The 17,146-nt window shown below is 42.9% G+C and overlaps 1 protein-coding gene across 8 annotated transcripts in view; it reads left to right on the top strand.

The window, feature by feature from the left end:
• Positions 1–17,146, top strand: part of PLXNB2 (plexin B2) — a 334,154-nt gene that overhangs the window by 275,117 nt on the left and 41,891 nt on the right. For all 8 annotated transcript variants that reach the window (XM_065555277.1, XM_042844152.2, XM_065555271.1 and 5 more), the window contains 3 exons: positions 2,566–2,735; positions 6,192–6,340; positions 9,665–9,773. In XM_065555277.1, coding sequence (XP_065411349.1) covers positions 2,566–2,735; positions 6,192–6,340; positions 9,665–9,773 — 428 coding nt within the window. The remainder of the gene's footprint in view (positions 1–2,565; positions 2,736–6,191; positions 6,341–9,664; positions 9,774–17,146) is intronic.

Genomic DNA, 17,146 nt, shown 5'->3' with positions numbered 1-17,146 from the left:
GTTGTCAGTCTGGCACCTTTTACCCAGCACTAAATTTGCTTCTTTTTTTTTTAATTGCAGAATGAATGAGTAAATAAATACTCTGTTTAAAATGACTCAGTGACTGAGAGGCTCCATGTCTAAGTGGTTTTCAGATCAAATTAGCTTCATGTACAAGTGAAAAGAGACTCTCCTCACCCCTCCCATAACTCTTAATACTGCAAACTCAACATGGAATCTCAGTCAAGTTCGATCTTTTCCTACTGTTTCATCATTAGTAGTAACAAGGGTCCTGCAGCCCACCATAGGCACCCTGCAACCACCAATGCAACCCAATTACCTTGAATGGCTTCACGCTGGTACAACTTGTTGAATTTTAGAAACTATCATTGATCATGCACAAGAAGGAGTAAAATCCAGGTCTTTCACTCTCAACTGTATTAACACTGCACAGTAATGAAAAAAAAAAAACTGTGTCATTGAAGTCACCAGCTGGGGCTCTGAATACACACAGCAAGCACATCTGCTGTTTAGAAGGTGCTGTTTTTAAAAACACACTCTCCAAGGAAGAACCAGACTGAAGTCATTCAATAACATGTGTGTGTTGCAGAGAGACTGGCTCTACTGGGCACCACTATACTGTGCATGCCTAACAAAGAAATCACAAAACTGCTGAGGACAGAGATGGAGAAAATGTGTTTATATTACTATTCAGTTAGAAAAGTAATCTGACATGGTCGCCTCTTGGAATTAGCATTAAAAACCTATTGCTGTTACTTCAATGCCTAATTGCTTACTATTAAATTAAGTATCTTCTATTATTCTTCTCCAGTATATAAACGTGCACTGAAATGGTAGAAGTTGGAGAGTGATTTAGCTGGTGCTCTACACAGCGTTCTAATCCTCTAGCTAAGGAAAGGCCGGTGCATGCCCTTTTCAGTCAGACGTTTTGAGGATGGACTTAATCTACGCATTCCAAAAGCAGCCGTTCTCCTCTCCCTCCCAAACCCCCTTTCTCAGCCTCCATTCAGCAATGTTTACTTGCTGCATTTCACTCTAAGGAAGAACCTTCTTCCAGTGCTTTCATTAATATCACTTGGTAAACTGACTAGCAAGAAGAAAGACAGCTACAGGGCTGCTTGTACTACTTATATACCCATTCTGTCCTGAGATGGTGTGGCACCTCTTCAGCCGATCCAGTTTCCACTATAGTAGCTATCAAGTGCATGTCCAAAAGTTCTTTTCCAAATCTGGGCTTTTCTCATGGTGCTGTAATGCTTGGCTGCATAGCTAGGCTTGAGTTTTACCTACTAAGGGTGATTTTGCATGGTGATAATGTATCACAACAGACTAAGGGCCTATCTCCATGGTCTTGGCAAAGCCCATTGAAGGGGTATGATTTGTCGAGCACACTGTGCACTTTAACATAAACTAGGCACATTTTAGTTCATGCCAGCAGGTCTACCCAGAGCAGTTAGAGCAGTTTACAGATCACACCCCTCTAATGTGTTTTGCTGTACCACATAGACAACCCTAAGGTCCAAGGTAAGCTGTGGTTCTCTGGGAATGTTGGTGCATGGCTCAATAAAAGGAGCACTGTTCAGTAGCTAGCCAGCATGACAGTTGTGCTCCAGTCTCTATGGGATGATTGGCTCTGTTAGTTGCTAGGTTACCCACTGTGATTTAACTGCATTTTTTGCAGAAGGGACAGTGAATACTTAAGGGGTGGCAACTCAGGAGAAAAAGAATTGAAAACCATGAGACAGTTCACTTACTGAAAGTGAATAATAAAAGGCCAGGAATAAATTAAGGAGTACTGCCTTGGTATACAGAAACCACTAGATTTCCTGAATACTTCCAGGGAGATTTTTAAAGTGTTGGTTTTGGCCTAGAAAGTCCTAAATGACCTGGGAGCACCCTACTTGAGAGAAAAAAGAACAGGAGTACTTGTGGCACCTTAGAGACTAATAAATTTGTTAGTCTCTAAGGTGCCACAAGTACTCCTGTTGTTTTTGTGGATACAGACTAACACGGCTGCTACTCTGCTACTTGAGAGAGAGACTCTCTCTCTCTCTCTGTGATACACTGATATGCCTGTGATCAGCAGGGGTGCTGATGCTAGATCACCCTCAATACAATAGAGGGGGCCTTCTTCTTGGGACTTTGGACTCTGGAATACCCTCCTTTCTTCTCCTGTCCAAAATAGCTTGGATTTTTAGTGGCTGATGTACGAGGGCTGTAGTATTTGAAGAGCTACTCCCTTGTACAATGGGTGAACAGATTTAGCTGTATTTGGATTTCTAATTTTAAATAATTGGTAGGTTGTTCAAAGCCTGTGCATGGAAACTTTTATTGTGCTAAATTGGCAGAAAGTAAATACGTAAATAGAGCTTCTTGGCTCTCAATAAATACCTTTTATGTAGCTAAATACACTGTGCTCTGGGCAGGATTGACCTATTGAATGGGAAGACTCTGGCCCCAGCATTACGGTTTTTCTTCCCCATCATCTTGTTAAGAGAATATGTCCTTGAAACAATAATTGACTTGACACTGAACTTGTAAGTCTTTTTATAATTGTCATTTTAGTGACTTTATACAACTGCTCTTATGGCCGAAGTGACTGCAGCTTGTGTCTTGCGGCTGATCCGGTCTACAAATGCGTCTGGTGTAAAGAAGACGACAAACCAAACAAATGCATTTATGAGAACCTGTGTAAAACTTCTATGAACACATGCCCTCATCCAGTCATTACTCGGGTAAGATGATTGTTTTTCTGCCTACCAATGTATTGTCTTTTCATGAAGATGTCTCTGAAAACATTGCACACTGAAAGAAGGCTTTCTCAAGGCATTTAAGTAAGCTTCTAAATTAGCTGCCAGGAGATGGTATTGGCATGGTGTGTCTGCAAAGCTTGCCAACAAGAGAGATCTATCACAATGTGGTTGAAACCATGCTAGCAGTATTTACTTAAACATGGTGGTTGGTACCAGGGAGTTAGCACAGGTTACTTGACCAGTATGGATTTAGTCTTATCTGAGCTCTGTGCTAACCAAGCATGCTGTAGAGCACACCCTAGATCAGTGGTCTCCAGCATTTTTACACCCAAGACCACTTTTTGAATTTAAGGACAACCCAGGATGTGCCCCGCCCCTTCCCTAAAGCCCCGCCCCACTCACTCCATATCTCCCTCTCTCCGTCACTCGCTCTCCCTCACCCTCACTCACTTTCACATGGCTCCATGCACTGCCCCTCTCTGCAAGCACTGCCCCTGCAGTTCCCATTGGCCACAGCTCCCTGTTCCCAGCCAATGGGCACTACAGAGGCGGTGCTTGCAGAGAGGCTCCTGGCTCCCTAGCTGTTGACTTTCTTGGGTGGAGACCAGGGCCGGCTCCAGGCACCAGCTTAACAAGCAGGTGCTTGGGACGGCCAAGGAAGAGGGGCAGCAGAAATGCTGGAGCCAGCCCTGGTGGAGACCCAGGTGTCTCTCCCTCCTGACCAGGGTATTTCCATGCTGAACAGTTCCCCACCTTCACTGTGTTATTCCCAGAAAAAGACAGACTGCCTCAACAGGCCTGCTTGCTTCTCTCCTCAGAGACAGTACACAGTGTGATTCCCTCCAGTTATAAATTAGTACATAGCACTTTCTGAGTATGTCTCTTTATTATTAGGGTAAAAGTATTACAGAGAAAACATATTAAAAACAGTAAAAGAATCTATACTCATGCTAAGAGATTCACATGGCCCCTAAAACTGTCTCCAGGATGGGCTCTGTCAAGTGAATCCCTCAAACCTCTGAGAGGAATCTCTTTTGTGGTCACAAGGCCATAACCTCAGCTCAGAACAAGGACCCAGTCTTGTAGCACCTCAGTATGCCAAGTCTTTCTCACCCTTCCTTTAAGGATTAGGTCCTTCCATGGATCAGAGGTCCTGTTTATTTGCTGGATCAGGAGGAAGGCCCTGAGACAGCTTAAATTCAGGCTATTTATTCAAAATTCCTTTCTTTTTTCTGTGGAGAATCCAGACCCAGGGGTGAGGGGTATCTTTGAATTGTTTGTCCATGACAGGTGATCAGCAGACAAAAGTCCCACCCCACCCCAATCGCCAAGGTGAAGCTTCAAAGACTGAGTCCACAGGTGGGGTTTGCAATCCCCTCCTCCCAGTACTTCCTAGGAATTCTACTTCACACTTATTGTTCCAAAAGATCAATTGTGTCTGCTGTATTGTTCAACAAAGTCTTTTTGAAGTTCACATGATCTCCCAGCAATTGCATTAATCAGTATCCTAGAGAAATTACATACAATTCCACAATAACATATACACAATTGCATTTTTAATACAATGAACCCCAAAGGTATTAAACTTAATTCAGTATGTTTATCTTAATTCCAGAAGGTTTGTCCAGGATATTGTCATCTCTGTCACAATGTGTGTTTCAAACTGCTCCTGTAGCCTGAACTATAATTGTCATCAGTCTGTTGAAGCAGATCCGATCACTGGGTCACATGCTTCCAAGCCATCTGGGTCTAGTCACTCTTTCTAGTTCTGGGAGCCCAGAGCACGATTCTGGGCACAGACCTCTTCTCTGATGCCTTTTTTGGGATCTGGGACTCCTCCGTTCACCCATTCTAGACCCTGAAATCAGCATCTGAGACCTCCCAAGAACTCTCCCACCCCAGAGTTGCTTACACATGCTCCCAGAGAGCTGCACCTAGGCTGTGGGTGCTTCGGTTTCTCAGTTAACTCCTTCAGGGAAAACCTGGCATGAAAGCAAGGAACACAGGCTTAGCAAAGGAATTTCTTATCCACATTGACGTTACTGTTGAAGCACTCAAGAGTTGCAGATCTTTGAAATGAACAAAAAGCCGGGAGAGACACCCTCCCTTAGACTGTGCTCACCCCTTCTATGAAACAGTGTTTCAGGCCAGACTGAGTCCCTCCTGCCCTCCACTTCCTGCAAGTTCCTATATGTAGTAAGTTCCTATATGTCGCCTCCCTGCACAGAGCAGAACTCTGCACTTATGTAGGGCCTAAGTCTCTGCACTGTGGGTTCCAATGGTGAAGGTCCATCTCCACCAGGGATGCATCTCCCCATGTAGAAAGACCATTGTTGCATGAGGATGGGCTAGTAGTTGTCATTCAAAGTTGATAGTCCTAGTTGTTCTCAGTGATGGTACTTCAACAAAGTATTAAATGCCTTCCCCCACCAGGGCATCTGTCTGAAATGCAGTACAATAGGCTCCAGTACTCTAAGGTTAAAAAGCTGAAAGGGCTTTCTGGAACTACTACACAGAAACTGGTAGATAGGTGAACTATCAAAATGTTGGAAGGTTCAGTTAAGTTTCAAATTCAGATGCTTTTCTGAGCTGTGGAAATCCACCTCTACCATGGGGACCCTTTTGGTCCGTATTTTCAATCACAAATATGATCAATAATGTTGCCTCCTCTCATCTGATACAGTAGGGAGGGATAGCAGATTAGCAGAAGCATCTGTGATAGGCCTCTGTGCACCATTCTTTGTGTCCCAGAGTCTACTGTGCATCTGATACGATCCTCCAAGCAGAAATGATTACAAAACAAAACAGATACACGTGCACATGCAAACAATAGGAAGGATAAATGCAAATACTCTTGAATTAGCTAGAAATACTCCCCCAAGTGGTGCAATTCAGCCTAATAAGTCTCAATACATCATTTAAAGAATGTGATATTTTGAAAAATAAGCACAGCAAAATTATAAAAAGGATAAAACACGAGCCCGGAATTTTGTAAATAATAGGTACAGTCTGTTGGGGGCTTTGTTGTAATAAACTGTTATAGAACTCCATGTTTGCAGTGATATAGCTGTGTTGGTCCCAGATTATTAGAGAAACAAGTTGGGTGAGGTTCCATGTAAGTGCCAAAGCTTGTCGCTTTTACCAACAGAAGTTGGTCCAATAAAAGATATTACCTCACCCACCTTGTCTCTATCATAGAACGTTACTGCTATTGGAGATTTGAAATCTACAACAGATTACAATTGATTCTGTACTTCTAACTAAGCATGTGATTTAAGAGGTTTCTTAGCCTCTTTTTTATGAGGCCTATGTAAACAAAAAAACCCTGTATTTTTAACACAAAAGTGTAGACTGTAAGATAAGGTGGATTTAAACCATATGTAAGAGCAGCACCATCATTGTAATTTTCAAATTTGCTTTCTTTTTCCCCCCTCACAGATTGAACCAAAGACTGGGCCACTAAGTGGTGGAATCCTTTTGACCATAATGGGATCTAATTTGGGTATAAAAGCTGAAGATGTCAAAAGTATAACCGTGGCAGGCACAGAATGCCTTTTCAGAGAGGAGTTCTACTCTGTTTCCACCAGGTACTTGCTGCTGATTTCTGAGAGAGATTTTAGAAAAAAGATTTCTGTGCAATTATCAGGAAGTATTCATACAAGAGGCAGTAATACAGTGTTACCTAAAATTGTTAGTACTGACATCTCTCAGGATTTATACAAAACCACGTTATATAACGGGTAGCCAAACTGTGGCTCAAGAGCCGCATGCGGCTCTTTTACCATTAAAGTGTGGCTTGCAAGCCCCCCACTCTTCCCCAACCTCTGCCTACCAGACTGGACTGGGGGGAGCTCAGGACCTCTGCCTTGCAGTGGGGTGGAGTAAGGTCTTCTGTCCAGCGGAGAGGGGAGTCTCGGGGTTTCAGTCCTCCAGGGTGCACCTGCCAGGGCTTGGGCCTTCAGCTGGAGTGGGACTGAAGCCCCGAGCCCCAGCTCCTGGTAGGTGTGCCTTGGCTCTTGAACTTCTGAAGATTGTTGTATGCGGCTCAGAGGGTCAGTAATTTTGGCCACCCCTGTTATATAACCACTTATATACAGAAACAGATTTGTCACACTTAAGAGTGCTTTCTCAAGCTTGTAATAGATTATTTTGTTTAAAAAGCTGTCCTAAATATTTACTACATATGTCTCAAAACTGTTTGTTTGTTGTTTAAATTAAAGGCATCATAGCCATTTAGCCCAGGTCTTATCAAACAAATAATTTCAAGATTAAGTCAGTTTTGAGGTGAGCTGATGAAAAGTTCTATGTAAGGAATAGGAGGTGATATTAGTGGAAGCAAGCAATACAATTGAACAGAGATGACTGATGACTTTTTATATTTAAAACTATGCAGTTGAACTTTGACTCTCTTTTGGATTATTTTAACTGTATTACAGTAACACCTCATTTTTTAATCTGTTTAAAAGGAACTTTTGAGATGTTTAGGTAGTGGCTAGTTTTTGAGAACTCAGTTGATGGATTCAGAAGTTCCAGGGCTTTTCTACACTGCCCCACAGTTCCAACTGTTGGGGTGGGCACTGCTATTCACACACCCATAGTCTGAATGTCAGGCAATGTAGACATGCCCTATGTCCCAAGAATCTTGAGAATAATTTTTGGTCAAAACAGAAATCTCTGTATACACCAGTTTCTCAGTGGCTGTTTTTACACTTATCCATACATGCAACATCATCCTCAGATGCACCTCTTTCTTTCCCATCCCAAAGTATTTGCAGAAGCATCACAAGCACAGTGTAGCCATACAAGAATTCCCCCAATGTCGTTGGTTTTGTGCCTTTTCTAAAACTTTGTGATTTAAACACATGGAGAGAAGCCAGATTTTAGGGGATTGTATCCTTGTATCTCAGCAATGTTTCTACTTTGTTTAGCTCTACCAGTGTGGTAAAAGGAATGAATGTATACAACTTGCATACTGTAATTTATTTATAAATCTAGGTGTGTCTAAGGGTTGAGAAAATAAGGTATTCCAAAAGCCATTTAGAACACATGCCTGTAACTTTTTTTGTGCCACTTTCCATTTGCTTAGCACATTTTTTAGTGTTTTACTTCACCTTTTCTTTAGTAAAATGTTTGATATTTTAGGAGTCAATATTGTCTATTTAGTAGAGAAGAAGAGAGAATCGGGAGACCTGGGTTCTCTTTCTAGCTCCGCTATTGACTTAATGTGTGACCTTGGACAACACACTTTCTTTGTCTCTCTGTCTCAGTTTCCACATGTGTAATATAGAGGGATACTCCTACTTACCTACCTCTGGAAATGGCTTACTGATTCTCAGATTAAAGGCACTATTATACACCAATACAAATCCATTTAAAAAAAAATCCCTGTTATCCTGCCACTACTAACAGCACCACTGCATATTTTATATTATAATGACCACTTCTCCCTGTCAACTTCTAGCAGTTGACACATTTTGCAAATTCTTCTGAAGGTAACATTTCCTGTCTGTGCCTGACAAGAAGACATAGCTTTCAAGGATACAGTCAAAATTATGAGGAACTGAGTGCAGGCTCCAGCAGCAATACATAAGCCAAGGTTTACAAGAATTTGGAAAATTTTGTCCATGTGCCAGGACTCCGACAGATAATTCTGAAGTGATCTGCAGTGGGACTTGACAACCCTTTATTTAGGTCCTAATTTAAGTACATTATACTGGGGAGAGTGATTTTCATATTTAATTCTTTCTTAATAGACAATAGTACATTGTTTAAAGAAGACTAGCAATCATCCCAAGACTGAAAGAGCCAAAAAAAAGAGAGAAACTAGGGTTACCATACGTCCGGATTTTCCCGGACATGTCCGGCTTTTGGGGGCTCAAATCCCCGTCCGGGGGGAAATCCCCAAAAGCCAGGCATGTCCGGGAAAATCGGGAGGCTCAGCCGGGGCCTCTTTGTCTGGGGCCGGGCGTATAGTGCCGGGCCGGGGTCGCGGGGCCGGGCGCATAGTGCCGGGCCGGGGGCTGGGCCGGGCGCGGGGCCGGGGTCTGGGCTGCCCGCGGGGCCGGGAGCCGGGCCGGTCCGGGGTCGGGGAGCCGGGCCGGGGCCGGGAGCCGGGCCGGGCCGGGGTCGGGGAGCCGGGCCGGGGCCGGGAGCCAGGCCGGGGTCGGGGAGCTGGGCCGGGCCCGCGGGGCCGGGAGCCGGGCCGGTCCGGGGTCGGGGAGCCAGCGGGGCTGGGAGCCGGGGGGTGCGCCGGGCCGCCGGGGGTGGTCGGCCGGGGCCAGCACCCCAGGGCCCGAGCCGACCCAGGCTGGAGCCGCCGGGGGGCCAGCCTGGGCCGCGCCTCCTCCCCCCCCCCCCCCTTACCTGCTTCAGGCTTCCCGCGAATTAAATGTTCGCGGGAAGCAGTGGAGGGGGCGGAGACTTTGGGAGGGGGCGGAGTTGGGGCGTGGGCGGGGCTGGGGGCGTGGGCGGGGCCCCGGGGAGTGTCCTCCATTGGGAGGCACAAAATATGGTAACCCTAGAGAAACTCACCAAGAAATGCTCTTTACTGTGCTACTTGATTACTAGTGTGAGTTTGATCTGTCAATAGTGACCAAAAGTCACTGCCATTCAATAGCTGTTTAATAGCCATTGTGTAGAGTTGGCGGTCCACAGCTTTGGTCTTAATGGATAGAGAACTGAGCTATCCTCTCACACCCTTAGGAGATGGTCTCTTCATGACAGGGTTGAGGTACAGTGAGATGTGGTAAGGAAGCTTGCACTTCTGCTTGTGCTCCATATGGTAGCTAAAGACTTCAGATTCTAGTGCTGACAGAGTGATGCCTTATGTGTGCATTAAGATCCACTTTTTTCAACAGTTGAAATGGAGAAAGTTATAAACTTACTGGTACACTTGCATTATTTCTGATTAGGATTGTGTGTCAAGTTGGAAGCGTCTCAGAACCCAGACAAGGTGAAATTGAAGTTGATATAAATGGAAAACGAGGTAGCTCAACAAGTGAAATACAATTTGAATACCAAGTAAGTATGTTTTATAAGCATTCTACGTGTTTCTTGTTTTTTTTACCATTCGGACAAACAGAAGTGATTGTATTTTGTAGACTTTATTTCAGAAACAGAAATATTGGTCTTTGTTCATTCAAGTGTGTTGGAAAACACACTCAAAGGTTTTAATGTACAATAGATGCAATGAAGATCCCTCTGAACAGCAGATACAGAGCCTTGAAATAGGGCAATGCTATCTACAGTTCAAATGACAAAAACTATGGTAGAGAAAAAGCATCCGTAATGAACCTAGGTACTGTGTCACTGCCGAACAAAAAACTCAACATTGAAAAATTAGGCATTCTTTAGACATGGTAATTGCACTAGTTTTTTTCATCAGTGTATTTAGATTAGCCAGTATTCTTAATCATGACAATTAATGTGTAGCCACTGAAGAATAAGTAATGACGCTGCACATTTTAATTTAATATTTTTCAATAAATTGTTTAGTTCAAAAGCACGGCGTGCTCAGAAATAAACAGTGCCACAGACAGCATGAGGTGCAGCACGTTACACATACGATTTGCTTTGATTGTCACTATACTGAAGGAAAGTCCTCAACTGCATCTTAATTGCTGTGCCTCAGTGTGGTGCTTAGTTGCAGTTGTTGCAGCCTAGGGCTTTAGTAGCCTGTGTTGTAGATTCTAGTGGCTTTAGTTGTATATGTGTGGTCACTAGAAGATAATATGGATCTGTTATAAGGGAGAGGTTTAAATAATCCCATTATCAGATTTGATAGGTTAAAAGTAAAGCCTATAAAACACAGCATGTGAGGGTTGGGTTTTACTCCTGTCCTTCCCTCTCTTCCCCCATGCAGTTTTAACTTCCATGCTATTAACTCTTAAGAACCCCAGAACAACAAATGTGAGGGAAGAAGTGGGACCCAGCAGTGAAAGGTGGGGAAAGTCTAGAAAGGCAGACAGTGGAGCAGGGTATGGTCCTTGTAGAGAGAAGTAGTGAGCAAGTCAGCTCACTATTTCCAGCACAGCTCCTCCTCTTGCTAGTCATAGATCTGCTCTTCCTAGAATCATAGAATATCAGGGTTGGAAGGGACCTCAGGAGATCATCTAGTCCAACCCACTGCTCAAAGCAGGACCAATTCCCAACTAAATCATCGCAGCCAGGGCTTTGTCAAGCCTGACCTTTAAAAACCTCTAAGGAAGGAGATTCCACCACCTCCCTAGGTAACCCATTCCAGTGCTTCACCACCCTCCTAGTGAAAAAGTTTTTCCTAATAGCCAACCTAAACCTCCCCCACTGCAACTTGAGAGCATTGCTCCTTGTTCTGTCATCTGCTACCACTGAGAACAGTCTAGATCCATCCTCTTTGGAACCCCCTTTCAGGTACTTGAAAGCAGCTATCAAATCCCCCCTCATTCTTTTCTTCTGCAGACTAAAAAATCCCAGTTCCCTCAGCCTCTCATAAGTCACGTGTTCCAGCCTTCTAATCATTTTGGTGCCCTCCGCTGGACTCTCCAATTTTTCCACATCCTTCTTGTAATGTGGGGCCCAAAACTGGACACAGTACTCCAGATGAGGCCTCACCAATGTCAAATAGCGGGGAATGATCACATCCCTCGATCTGCTGGCAATGCCCCTACTTATAAAGCCGAAAATGCCGTTAGCTTTCTTGGCAACAAGGGCACACTGTTGACTCATATCCAGCTTCTCGTCCACTGTGACCCCTAGGTCCTTTTCTGCAGAACTGCTACCTAGCCATTCGGTCCCTAGTCTGTAGCAGTGCATAGGATTCTTCCATCCTAAGTGCAGGACTCTGCACTTGTCCTTGTTGAACCTGTTGAACCAGGTTTCTTTTAGCCCAATCCTCTAATTTGTCTAGGTCCCTCTGTATCTGATCCCTACCCTCCAGCGTATCTACCACGCCTCCCAGTTTAGTGTCATCTGCAAACTTGCTGAGAGTGCAGTCCACACCATCCTCCAGATCATTAATAAAGATATTAAACAAAACCGGCCCCAGGACCGACCCTTGGGGCACTCCGCTTGAAACCGGCTGCCAACTAGACATGGAGCCATTGATCACTACCCGTTGAGCCCAACAATCTAGCCAGCTTTCTATCCACCTTACAGTCCATTCGTCCAGCCCATACTTCTTTAACTTGGCGGCAAATGAATATTGACGCTGCCAATAAGATGTACTAACAGGATTTTCAGGCTCAGCATCATAGCTGAAGACGTTCTAGTGTACAGAAATGGAGATGACATGGCAGTAGCTGTGGTAGAGCATAGAGGAAATGTGATCATAGAATATCAGGGTTGGGAGGGACCTCAGGAGGTCATTTAGTCCAACCCCCTGCTCAAAGCGGGACCAATCCCCAGACAGATTTTTGCCCCAGATCCCTAAATGGCCCCCTCAAGGATTGAACTCATAACCCTGGGTTTAGCAGGCCAATGCTCAAACCACTCACAACCACAACCTCATCTATCTGCTACAGAGAGCCAAGGAAGTAAACCTAAAATTCAATAAAAGAAGATTGACTGCTCTACCATAGACAAGACATTTGCTGACCTCGCAAGTTCTAAGTCCTGACCCTGAAAATATAAAAGCAATACAGTGGATGCCCAACCTACAGATATTAAATCAGTTCAGAGATTATTAAGATATGCAAACTGATAGTTTCTTCCAAGCCTCTCACATGCGTGAAAACACTTTAGGCAACTACTGGACAAAGTTGCATGATGGTTACTTCATCATGACAGCCATCACGTGTATTAGAAGGCTGGTGACCAAGTATCCAATCCTGAAATACTATGTTGTGAAGAGGCTACTGTACAACGCCAGTGGGGTGGGGCTCGGGGTAGCCCTCATATAAAAGGGATAAGAAGGTCAAGTCACCAATGGAAAAGAGACTCAAATTGAAATGCAGTGTCTTTCAATCGTTTTCATATGTGAAAAGTTCTATGTTCATATGTTTAAGGATGAAAAACCATTGGAGTAGAAAATGACCCTAAACCGCTAAACATTTTTTTTTAAAACACTGCTAGCAGCTCCAAAACACCTTCAATGCTTGCTACTGAAACTGCAGTGCTACAGTTTAGATATACATAATTGACTCTTTATCCAGAGCTGCCTGGCAGCATGAAAAATATGGTAACTGAAAAGATTATGAGAACATGACAGAAATCTAGAAAACAAAGAAAGATAAAGAATCAACCAAGCCAGTTATGTGCTAGTTTCAAGGCGGAGACTGGAAAGAATCCGAGAATAAACCACAAGTGCTTATGTCTGTCATTCTGTCAGCATGGCCCTACGCCAGGGGAGAAGATTCACCTTTCTCTCAAGAATACTGGATCTATAGAGACAAGCTGAGCCTCCAAGTAGCATCTTATGTAAAGGCAGTCGCTGGACTTAATACCAGCATAGACCGTGCAGTGGACTTATCTCCTGGGCCAGTGCCATTTGTAAAGATTGAGGCTACCTTTGAAAATGCTAGTGCTAATGTGAGAAAAAGTATACTGTGACTATTGCATGTTCCACTCCTGATTCTGCATCCACATGCCTTTGTAGGCTGCATTGATAATACCTGCTTGGCACACATGCAGTAGTGTGAGCCATTATCAATCCGTTTGCATCTTTAAATTTTGGATCAGACATGAATACCCTGGGAAGGGGGTGGGCTGGGAATTGGGAATTAAAGGGACCATAGAACCAGCATTATAGCAAGCCAGCCCTCGCAATGTTTGGAAAGTGTGCCAAGATCCCCAAAGCAAAAGTGTTGTGCAGTTACTAAGTATCTAACCTCTCTCCCCTGTTGGTAGTTCATTTTGCTATCATCTGTGGTATCAGGCTGCCTTCTTTTCAGATAATTTGATGCTTATTGCTATCAAACAAGGCTAGCACAGTTAATATTGAAAGTACATATTGAAACCATCTCAACATTCAGCAAGAGGTTTAAAAGATCTTGTACTACACCAGCCCACGTGATTGCATTTCTGAAAAGTGCTTTTCATCAAACCATTAAGACACCCTGGGGTGTGTGTTTTATTGGTCCATTAAGAAACACCTCAGGTGTGCTGAGGCAGCTTTGTTCCTTGAGTCACCCGTAAACATATTAAAGGAATGGGAAAAAAACACTTAGAAGTGCCTTAATTTTGCTATAAACATGTTTATTAAAAAATTTTAAATAGACACTTAATTTAAAACATTCATTTATTCTGGACATCTCAAATCTACATCTACCTAAAAGAGACAGTGTGGGGGGAAAGCAAGGAAAAATCAAGGCACCCATTTTCCTGCCTGGTTTAGTATAATGAACCCTGAACAAGCAATGCCCACTTATTAGAGATCACCTCAAAGAATCTCAGATACGCAGTTCAGTACATGCTGTTACACCATCTCTGGTAAGTACTTATATTTTTAGGTTTCATAGTATTTAGAACATTATTTTTAATAATTTAGTATAGAGTATTCATGTTCAGCCTCTCCATTTTATCTGTCTTTAAATTAGTCCTGTGAGGAGCTGTTCGTAAATGAGGTTGAGCTTTAGAAAAATAGGGATTAAAATGCAACTTCTGTCCAAGTTCTGTCTCCTTCTTTGCTGCCACCTACAGCAGCTCCAACGGGGATTCCTAGGTACCATTAACTTTTAATTCTGTCCCAAATGAAGTTAAAATGTATGGAGCTCATATTGTCAATGTGTTTCAGAGAGTTTTGTGGCATATTTTCCCACTGAAATTGCTGTACTTAGCAGTACTTTTCAGGTTGAGACACTTCCACTTAAATTCTGTTTATTTGTTAAAAACTTTAATCTCATCTCTCAGTAGACTCTGAATCTGTCTTTCTAACAAAAAGCCACCCTTTACTGCTGAGGAAAGGATTTGATGCTTGATTTCCTTGGGTATTTAACTTCTCTAGATATATTGTTGCTTTATGTGGATATAAATGTAGGTATGACATCTAAGAGGCCCAGTCAGAATATGGCTTTGCGCAATGCAAGTTCAAAGCCACACAACATAGCTTCATAGAGCTGGACTTTTGTGAAACTAAGGACTGTATCTGCACCAGAGTGCAGCCGTCTAACTTGAAGTGTGATTTTTAATATGATTTAGTTAAGCAGCTCCAAACTCCTTATTTCATAGATTCATAGACTCTAGGACTAGAAGGAACCTCAAGAGGTCATTGAGTCCAGTCCCCTGCCCTCAGGCAGGACCAAATACTGTCTAGACCATCCCTGATAGACATTTATCTAACCTACTCTTAAATATCTCCAGAGATGGAGATTCCACAACCTCCCTAGGCAGTTTATTCCAATGTTTAACCACCCTGACAGTTAGGAACTTTTTCCAAATGTCCAACCTAAACCGCCCTTGCTGCAGTTTAAGCCCATTGCTTCTTGTTCTATCCTTAGAGGCTAAGATGAACAAGTTTTCTCCCACCTCATGACACCCCTTTTTGATACCTGAAAATTGCTATCATGTCCCCTCTCAGTCTTCTCTTTTCCAAACTAAACAATGCCAGTTCTTTCAGCCTTCCTTCATAGGTCATGTTCTCTAGACCTTTAATCATTCTTGTTGCTCTTCTCTGGACCCTCTCCAATTTCTCCCGAAGGGAGGAAGGGCAAGTGGGGCAATTTGCCCCGGGCCCCACAGGGGCCCCCACGAGAATATAGTATTCTACAGTATTGCAACTTTTTTTTATGTAAGGGGCCCCCGAAATTGCTTTGCCCCAGGCCCCCTGAATCTCTGGGCGGCCCTGATTTCTCCACGTCTTTCTTGAAGTGCGGTGCCCAGAACTGGTCACAATACTCCAGCTGAGGCCTAACCAGCGCAGAGTAGAGTGCAAGAGTGACTTCTCGTTTCTTGCTCACAATACACCTGTTAATGCATCCCAGAATCACGTTTGCTTTTTTTGCAACAGCATCACACTGTTGACTCATATTTAGCTGGTGGTCCACTATAACCCCTAGATCCCTTTCTGCCGTACTCCTTCCTAGACAGTCTCTTCCAATTCTGTATGTGTGAAAAGTTGAAGAGTTTAAGTGGTTTATTTCAGTTTAGCTAGGTTGATAAGGAACAGATTTAAAATAAGACAAAAGAAGCCATTCTTAAACCAAAATAAGAGTGCCCATGCAGAGGGTTTTGTACAGGTTTAAATATATTGGTTTAAAATCACATCTTACGTTAAACAAATACAACTTTCTTGTGGTAGAGCAGGTCTTAGAAATGATGTTAGGTCACATCTCTATGTGAAGTCTTTATAGCTAGATGCTCTGATATAGCCGCATGCTAAAGAAATGCCAGGTTTTGGTTTTTTTGGTTTGGTTTTTTTTAATGCAGATTTTTCATGTGAGAGGAAAGCAATCAAACACTCAATTACTGTTAACAAAGAACCCCTGGGCACACGCATTATAAATGTACTGTGCTCCCAAGTATCAAAGTACAATTATTATAATTTGAATTGTGAATTGCATTGCACTAGGTTGCATTCATTCTCAGAGAAGCCTCCCAGACATTTAAGTAAATTTCAGCAGAGCATGTGATAGTTCTTTGGGGTTCTGTAAAATCAGTGCTGCACTAGAACAAATTCATGAAGTAACCACAAATTCAAGAAATTCAAGGTCAACTGAATCTATTCTTACTGATTCCAGCAACTTGTAAGGACTTTCAAAACTTCTCATTTTCCTTTGAGCTAAAATATGATGTAACATTATGATGCAAGTTACATACAGTGTGAGAGTCTCTTCCTGAATGGAATAAAGTGAGAAGTGTGTTGTCTCCCAGCAATGGTGGTTCACTCTGCTCAGAGGAGAGGTGTGGGAGGGGAGAAGGTTTCTCTAAATATCATTTGATAAGTACTTGAAGCAATAAAGCACAGCAAGGTGATCAATATATGTGAATAATGCTCTATTTCAAATGCACTGTGAGCCCCAAGGGCAAAAGTAGAGAGCTTCTGTCTCCCAAGAAAGGATGATGTCTGTGTTTCACATTCTGAAGTGTGTTTAAAACGTTTGCTTTTTGATGAGGTTTTGTCTGTCTGTTTATAGTGTTGGTCTAACTCAGGGTAGAAAACATACTTTTTTTAAATAAAAGATCAAATTTTATATTTCAATTTGTTTTTTTTATTTAAATACAGGTTTAAATAAAAAACCTTTGTTAATTTCAGGTTTCAAATTAAATCTGTGCTTAGGCCTAATCTTACTATAATCTAGTAAAGCAGGGTGGATGAGGTAATATCTTTTATTGGGCCATCTTCTGTTGGTGAGAAAGACAAGCTTTCGAGCTTACACAGAATTCTTTTTCAGGTCTACTATAATCTAGTAAAATCGTTTAAATTAATTTTAAAAAATATCAAGCAGTACATGTTTGCTGGCAAGCTTTAAGGAAAGTCAGAC

Source organism: Chrysemys picta, chromosome 1 (genome assembly GCF_011386835.1).
Source record: "Chrysemys picta bellii isolate R12L10 chromosome 1, ASM1138683v2, whole genome shotgun sequence".
Taxonomy (NCBI): domain Eukaryota; kingdom Metazoa; phylum Chordata; order Testudines; family Emydidae; genus Chrysemys; species Chrysemys picta.
This window is presented reverse-complemented; position numbering and strand designations above follow the sequence as displayed.